This window comes from Argentina silus (assembly GCF_951799395.1).
Source record: "Argentina silus genome assembly, chromosome: X".
Lineage (NCBI taxonomy): Eukaryota > Metazoa > Chordata > Actinopteri > Argentiniformes > Argentinidae > Argentina > Argentina silus.
Genome location: NC_139653.1, coordinates 8,829,189 through 8,838,197, shown reverse-complemented (window position 1 = coordinate 8,838,197; position 9,009 = coordinate 8,829,189). Strand labels below are relative to the sequence as shown.

General features: G+C 41.3%; 1 protein-coding gene across 1 annotated transcript; it reads right to left on the bottom strand.

The window, feature by feature from the left end:
* Window positions 1–1,110: 1,110 nt before the first annotated feature.
* timm23b (translocase of inner mitochondrial membrane 23 homolog b (yeast)) lies at window positions 1,111–7,582 on the bottom strand (the record flags this gene model as incomplete). The annotated part of the gene is made up of 2 exons (XM_083696216.1): window positions 1,111–1,223; window positions 7,504–7,582. 2 exons carry the CDS (start codon window positions 7,580–7,582, stop codon window positions 1,111–1,113), a joined length of 192 nt encoding a protein of 63 aa, XP_083552342.1.
* Window positions 7,583–9,009: the final 1,427 nt, after the last annotated feature.

The window sequence follows — 9,009 nt, the reverse complement described above, 5'->3', positions numbered from 1 at the left end:
TTTGCTGAGTTGTGTTATATTGTAAAAAGGTGCTTAACATTTGCATTTTATGTGAAAGCGATGTTGTTGTGGTGGGCACGTGAACTCAAATGGAACAAATAGCAATCGAGGAACACTATTAGATAAGCCCATGTCAGACCACACAACACCAGTCTCTACCGTCTCCCCATGTCAGACTACACAACACCAGTCTACCGTCTCCCCATGTCAGACTACACAACACCAGTCTACCGTCTCCCCATGTCAGACTACACAACACCAGTCTCTACCGTCTCCCCATGATTCCTTATGGCTGCATGCTGGATATCTGCTGCAGATCAAGCCAACTTTATCTCACTTTGTTTCATCGCTTGATCTTTCTCAATAATCATAACCATCACAATATATTCAAGAAATGTATTCCGCATATTCATACTGTATGTACAGTTGACAATTGTAATCTATTTCTACACCGTCACCATGGATGTCACCTGTCCAACACGTCCAACTATACCTGTGTTCAGGGAGGAAGGCGCCATCCCCTCTGATGAAACCATGATACACAGGCTGCTTTGTTTATCCCTGCTTGTGCATGTGACAGCCTCAACGACCCATGGCCTAAAAATACACCCGTCACTGAGGCAATGCAGCGCTGAGCATTTCTGGAATTCATTGCAGGAAAACCGACATAAAACAAGTAATGGTGCCTATGCTAACAACACACATGGACCTCTGAGACACTGATGTTTATCATATGAAACGGACATGGCTGAACTCAATTGACACCGACCTTTGAAACAGGTATAAAAATATTATATTGTTTCCGAGGTTTATGTTTACAATTATGATTATAATCAGAGTGCTCATATTTTATAACTCATTTCCTCTTTCTTGGTTAATATGTTAGCACTTGAATTGTAGTGTGTGAGACATTATATCAAGATGGCTTGCTAAGACATTTCATTTTAGATAAGATCCTTGGGGCATCTCAGGCCTTCTCAGGTATGGGATAAGAGAACAGGTATTGGGATGGAAGAGGATGTCTGCTAGGGAATCAGTAAATGTTTTGGTAATTGTTTAGACTGGTCCATCCTCCAGTGTTGCAGCAGTGCAGGGTGAGAGGGATGTAGCTCAGTAGTGGGTGGGAGGGATGCCCTTCAGGTGGTCCCAGGTGTTGTACAGGGCGTAGAGTCCTGAGAGGGCCAGGCCTGCCAAGCCCCCTCGCACTGCCCCACGTATAGCACCTAAAACACACACAAAAACATCATATGATCAGACATGAGTGAAATCCCCATTAGCTAAGGCAGATCTCAAAGAAAGAGAAATGAATGCCGTGAGGGGAATTCAGAAATAGGACGTGACCATCCCTCACACACATCACCAGGGAAAACACACAGCCACAATAGAACAAAGATACTGTATGAGCTATGAGTGTACACTATCTTCATTCAATGCTAACCAATACTATTGTCAAAGGTATAGTAGAGGGAAGTAGACTGGAAAGTACAGCAAACAAATAAACATCAGATCTTTTTTGGTTTAGCGGGGTGTTTACCAACAACACTAAACCTGAAGCAATATTTCACACAAGTACACACGGTCAAGTTTAAATGGCAATGCTGTGTCATTGTCAAGCCATAACTATGGGCATGCATATGTAGACACAGAGACCGTGGATCCCTCAGCATCTGACAGGGGGACACTTCTTCACAGAAAGACTGTGACTGTGATCAGTAGTAGTTATGACTTGGCTAGCTGTCCCTGGCCCCATCCAGTCATAGGGGATAAGACTGATAGCTCTCTGGTACTGAAGCCTACGTTCCACACCCACTACCAGGAGCCCCTAGATAAGAAGTGTGTGTGTGTATGTGTGTGTATGTGTGTCTGTGTGTGTATGTGTGTGTGATGCAACATCATTGTGGCAGGGAGAGGATCCTCATGTTAACAACATCCACTACCCAAAGCCTGTGCATTCATACAAGGGCACTCAACAGCCATGGCAGCAAACACCAATGAGAGCAAAACATGCTCTCATCTTTTCAACAACACTGGATTGGACATGTCATTTACACATCTCTTGTATCTTGAAAACTAGTTTGTTGCTATAAACATCTCAATGATATACACTCATCAAGGACTTTATTAGGAACACTATACTAATACTGGGTAGGGCCTCCCTTTGCTCTCAAAACAGCCTCAAATGATTGCATCAGGCAATTCCTGCAGATTTTTCAGGTGCACTTTCAAGCTGTGAATCTCCCATTCTACCACATCCCAAAGGTGTTCTATTGGATTCAGATCCGGTGACTGGGAAGGCCACTGAAGAACACTGAACTCATTGTCATGTTCATGAACCCAGTTTGAGACGACTTTTGCTTTGTGACATGGTGCATTATCATGCTGGAAGTAGCCATTAGAAGATGGGTAAATTGTGGCCATGAAGGGATGCACATGGTCAGCAACAATAGTCAAATAGGCTGTGGCATTCAAGTGATGATTGATTTGTATTAACGGACCCAAAGTGTGCCAAGAAAACATTCCCCACACCATTACACCACCTCCACCATGAGAAGGTGTACAGGTGTTCCTAATAAAGTGTTCACTGAGTGTATAACAAGTTTGGACATGGCAGCTTGGAACAAAACATTGTAATTATTTCTCTTTTGTGTGTCAGAATTCTCATTCATGTCCGACAGTACACCATTACACAAGACTAAAAACAATTCAGTCTTAAGTAAGTTTTGTGAATGCTAGGCAGCTGTAGAATCAGCACAATAGGCATTAGAGGGCTTACTGCTCCAATTATGCAAGTTGCCTCAGGAAATAAATACCAGGGGAAAGAAAAAAACTAGTGACAGTATGTTTCCCTCCTATATGAGAGGTTATATATAACCCTAACCCTATATGAGAGGTTATATCTTGGTATATCTTTTACTTGAGAGATCAGAAAGATACAGTCCATGACTGTGGTCAAGACCAGACAAGCCTATAGCCTACTTCGACTGCAATCATGGCTATTTTACACAATCTGAGTCGGGGAGGGAGAACATCACCATGCTCTTTGGTCTGACGCTTGACTCAGCAGCACATTTCTACTGACACTATAGAAGGATCAAAACACCATAACTCTTTACAGCAGGTTCGAGGAGTGAAATGACCTGACTTCAATGGGAAATGAGACAGTGGAAACCAGTGAAATGACCCCACAAGTCTCGTAAAAGTTGTTTTAACTGCTAGATTTGGCATTTTATGTGATCGGTCGTAAAAAGATAGAGAGAGAGCAATTTGACAGAGGGGGTTGCAGCATGTGAACTCTACACGTGTCTTGACGATTTCAGAAATAGAAGTCATCAGGCAAAGCGACACAACACAGACAGGGAAGAGACGTTGTAACACAACATTATCAGAGTAAAAACGGCACCTCATGCCATACACCTCGATAGCTGAAGATCCCCCCGGTTTCCATGGCTGTGTATCTAAGTTGGGTGTACCTAACCCCCTTAGTATATCTTGCCCCCTCCCTCCCATTGATAGAGGACTACAGCGCCAGCTTTCTAAGAACTTTGCCTCAGTGAATTTGGAAAAAGGCATGCTGGGAAATTTTTGTTGGCAGCAGAGGAGTACCCTGCGTAGAAAGGTAGTGTAAGGCCAAGTCCCTCCCTCCAAACACACTGAACCTGTTTATTCAACTGGTGTCTGCAACTACCTCTTTCAGTCACATGCAAAACTTCTCAGTGGAATTTTCGGTGGAATCAAATCAAGAAAAGTGAGAACCTTGTTAAAACCATTTTAACCATTGGCATATACCACAAGGTGTTGATCAACTACACAAGATAGTCCAATATTTTTATTGAAATGTTTTACTTTTAGTATGTCTTGTCTTATCTGTTGTGCCTGTGCACTTTATCTGTCTCACCGTGGGAGAGTGAGAAACGTCCTCTCGATTCCTTTGTATGTCTTGACATGTGAAGAATTGACATTAAAGCCACTTTGACTTTGACTTTGACTATATCAACAAAACTAGAAGCGTGTATTTGCCTTTCACTGCAGGCGGAAATGAGTGTTTCCTGATACTCTGGTGCCATGCATCCTCTGAGCAGAGTGCCCCGTGTAAGTAATGTGACAGTGAAGCATTATTTCCTCTTTTGCCTCTCCACTCCAAAAGGTTGGATTTTATCAAACAATACTATGAGGTCAAAGTAGACATTATAAGCTTTTATTATTTATTATTATACATAGTCCCCCTATTTCAGGGACTTCTAAATGGCAAAACCAATATTTACACAAATACCCTCAAATATCAGATAAAAGCTGAGAATCTATACTTTGATTTCAAATCCAAACTTTTGGAGTATAGAGCCAAAAGAAGAAAACAATCCATTACTGTCCCATTACTTATGCAGGGCGCTGTAGTTCTTTTTGTTTTGAATCCTAACAAGGTCTGAGCAAATCTAAATGTTATTTTTTTGAGTGGGACGGAGATATTGGATAGAGACAGTGAAGAAAGACAGGACAGTAAAGAGGAGAGGGTATGTCAGCAGGGCATGGGCCGAATTCTAACCCATGTCGACATGGGCATTTGTGTGCACTGTAGCCCATGGTGCTAGACCACTGGACCACCCCAGGCCACAAAGGCAGCCATTCTATGAATCATTAACATTGCTCTTCCTGCTCTCAAACTTTGACCTCTATAGATTCTATAGATCTCCACATGATTACTGACGATGCAAAATATCAACACTGTAAAACTAGGGGCTTTTTCCTACTTTCATGAAGGCCTAAAAGAAAGTCCTCTGTATATTTCACGTGTGATGTGCACACCACTTGGGGAGTGGGGGCGCTTAGTGGCGTAGCACACTAATGCGCTCACCATGTAATCGCAAGCTTCCTGGTTCGATTCCGACCCTCGACCTATCTTGCATGTCATCCCTCCTCTCTCTCCTATCCTTCCTGTCAATCTCTACTGTCTCTATCCCAATAAAGCAGAAATGCCCTAAAAACATATTATAAATAAAATGTAATGGGGAGTGCTTTTTTTTTCTTCTAATAATGATAAGCAATGTGAGATCATGTCTGTCTTTGTTTCCTTGTGTGGGTAAAGAAACCAGATGATGACAACCATCTGTTATGATATATATCAACTGTATTGCTAGACATGGCTCAATTAGGTCATGGACACATCGAAAAGAGAATTAATAAGAATAGGTCTAACAAGGAAAGAACTCTATGACCATACTTCATATTACTTAACTGAATACAAGGACACAGGCTCCTTGAATTCTGGGCTTGGCTGATAGACCATCATGTTTCTATGGCAATCATAAACCAAACCTATTCTTACTGAGGTGCTGTGATGACCGTCAAGCCAAGTGTGAACATCCTGCCAGATGTATGTATATATATGTATATTTAGTTGTGAGAACCAGTGTAAACCCTTCACAAAAAGTGAGACAGAGTAGCATGTGCACTGCTGTCTCCTATAGTGCATCTCAGCTGAAGAGGGATGACCCTGCCTGGTCAGACTGACATTCCAACTGGAGCCAGTGCAGCACCCCTGTGGTGTACCCGTGGCTGTAGGCAGACTTTGCCCTCCTCATGCAGAAACTCTAGGTTTATGGACCTTGACCTTGGCCTTGACATCCCCAGCTGTGTTGGAGCACTCTCAGCAGCACATGGGTGTCAACACAGCTGTGTTTGAGCATGGGGGTCAATCGATGGCAAAACGTGAGCATAACAAAAAACAACCCAGTGAAAGCAACAATGCAAAGATTTACACTGGATTACCTCACTACTTCTTCTAGTTCCTACCAACCTCTAGGTACAATGTGTTCTTATTACTATGGAATGTTTTGACTGATGATAATGAGACTGAATGATCTCCTTAATTCAGAGGAAGAAATAGTGTTGCATATCAGCTCCTTAAATTCAGCTGACCAGATCAACTTGTCAGTACTTAGGCCTATGCTTTTGAGGATCAACTTTGGCAAATCTACATATAAAATGAAAACACTGATCTGTTGTTCACCTTTGAGTGTGATCCTCTCTATGACTTCAACAGGTGGTCCAGTGTTCACAATTACAATCATGGATGTCATTTCATATTGTTCTTGCATCATCAGCTATTCGTCACTGAACAAAAATCGGCATATTGCTGCCACTGTTGGTTTGGAGTTTACACTGTAGCACTGAGTAGGCCTAGGCCCAAATCATGGCCTCACAACTGTAGGTGCATGCAAACACACAAGCTTAATTAGCTTCCAAGGAAGAAAGCTTAGGGAGTTTGGTAGCTACTGAGGCAAGTAGAGCTGATTGCTAAAGCAATCTACAAGGGCATTGAATTAACAAACATTTGGAGAAAAATCCAGCCGCTTGAGAATTATGAGCAATATCGCTATTGAAATGTAAATATAAAAGCAGCTCATATTAGTTGGTACCTTCAGATTTTTACCATTAAAATCATAATAAATATGATAAGCTGGGTAATTTAATTAAACATAACCTTGAAACATTGAAAACAGGACAGTCATGTAACTGTAATAACTTAGGGAGCACACTGACTGAACACATGGAATAAGACTGCCCCCTGCTGGTTGATAAACATCTGTATATACACTCATTGAACACTTTATTAGGAACACCTGTACACCTTCTTGGTGGAGGTGGTGTAATGGTGTGGGGAATGTTTTGTTAGCTTGTTAATACCAATCAATCATTGCTTGAATGCCACAGCCTATTTGAGTATTGTTGCTGACCATGGACACAATTTACCCATCTTCTAATGGCTACTTCCAGCATGATAATGCACCATGTCACAAAGCAAAAGTCATCTCAAACTGGTTTCATGAACATGATAATGAGTTCAGTGTTCTTCAGTGGCCTTCCCAGTCATCAGATCTGATTCCAATAGAGCATCTTTGGCGTGTGGTAGAAGGGGAGATACACAGCTTGAAAGTGCACCTGAAAAATCTACAGGAATTGAGTGATGCAATCATGTCATCATGGACCAGAATCTCAACGGAATGTTTCCAACATCTTGTGGAATCAATGCCACAAAGAATTGAGGCTGTTTTGAGAGCAAAGGGAGGCCCTAACCAGTATGAGTATAGTGTTTCTAAATAATAATAAAGTGCTCGGTGAGTGTACACACACACACACACACACACTTTATGTCACAAAACCAGAAACAACTTATGAAAGATATCCAACTCAAAATGACAGCCAACCTTATGTTAGTGTAAAGCTGTGGGGTTAAAGGGATAGTTCTCTCAACTTACACAATTAGTTAGATGGTTCCTTACCTTAAAAGTAGTCTATGGGCAAAGAGTAACTGTAATCCACAATTTAGATTTGTTTAGATAACCAAAGTTAGCTTCAGCTAACGTAAAGTAGAATAAGTTATAAATTGCATGGCCAAATCCACTCAAAAAAACTATAAGACTTGGTTTGAGTGATTCTAAGTTACTTGGAGGTGATTGTCTACTTGCTCCAGTCCTGTAAAGATCAAAAGAGGTCAAAAGACTTCACCAGTGATACAGCAGCCTCCAATGTTGAAGAAAGCTAGTTCAAATCGACCTCTAGTTTTGTTGGTGCAAAATGAACTCATTGTCCTGTGGGATCGTTGTGTATCATTAGGTCATCACCAATGTTCCCTCTAAGGTTCTCTCGTGAAGGGCCCCACAGCAGAGGTTTCAGGCCACGCAGTAAAAGAAATCTGCACAAATCCTTTTCATCATGCAGCTGTTGAGTGATAGGTAGCCAATTGAGTAGGAGAGTCATGTGGTTATTTTGCTGATTTAACTGTCCATCAGTGCATTGCCAATGTGGTCTGTTTTTGCACATTATTTTATGACACTCTAGTCTAGAAATAAAGCCAGTTACATGTTTTCAGTTTCCTCATGTGGGGTGAAGGAAGCCCATTATCAATATATAATATTATAAGACTTTCTATTTTGAATTAAGGCTAAATGTAAAGAAAGACCTTACAGTTTGGGCCTCTGAAGAAGACTGAACTTCAGACAGGAATGCTCTACGGATGTCTAAGGCAGAGGTATAGTGAAGCCAGTAAAGATTTTCTGCAACTATAATAACTTTACAACTACAAGATAAATACAATACATGATCATCATAATAAATAACATGTACTTGTAAGAATATGTTCACAACCATATATTTATCTGAGATAAATCCTGAAACCTGCACATTCTTCAGAATTTGAAGTTGGGAACATTGTTTGTCAACACACTCATGGTATATGGATTCAGGTTGGATTTGTTTCAGAGGATGATTTGTGGCCAAATCATTTGTGCATCCTGTCATATCTTTATCATGGCAAGCAAAAAAAGCTTGACAAAATGATTGACAATCACACCTGTCAAATGAGTTCACAGATCTGTCAAGACAGTCTTCATTAAGAACTCGCATGTAGAAGATATCGAGGATCCACATTAAGATATGGTGAGAGATGGCTCATACCAGTCACTGTGAGAAGAGAAAAAATATTACACAGCTGATGTGCTTTGTCTGAACTGACAGCCAACAATTGTACATCCCATTGTTAAGAATGAATTTGAACCCCTCCGATTGTGCCCTTGGGTCTCCTATAAACATTTCTCTGTGTTATGGGTCAGTCCCCAAATGGCATCCAAACATTGGTATTGTTTCGTCTAAGTTCATTACTTATCACCCAAAACAACAGATGGTTTGCACCAAGGAAAAAGTCGATAAAGCTGTGTTCTGCTCTGAAATAGGTCCGAGAAAGGTTTGACTCCGAAATTGATTCTGTTGAATAAAAGCCTCAATATTTGACTGCCTAAAACTTGAACGTCTCTTCTCCTATTTCAGACCCCAACACCATCACATCGACAGCTGCGATAAACATAACTTACATGGCACAACACAGAGCTCAGAGTTGGAACAGTCGGGTGATGCTCCACTAAACATACTGAAACCACTCTGACTGGATCCGCCTGATGATGCTCCTGGTAGTGGTTGATTATCCATGATCACTGACCCTGACCAGTGGTTGTCTGT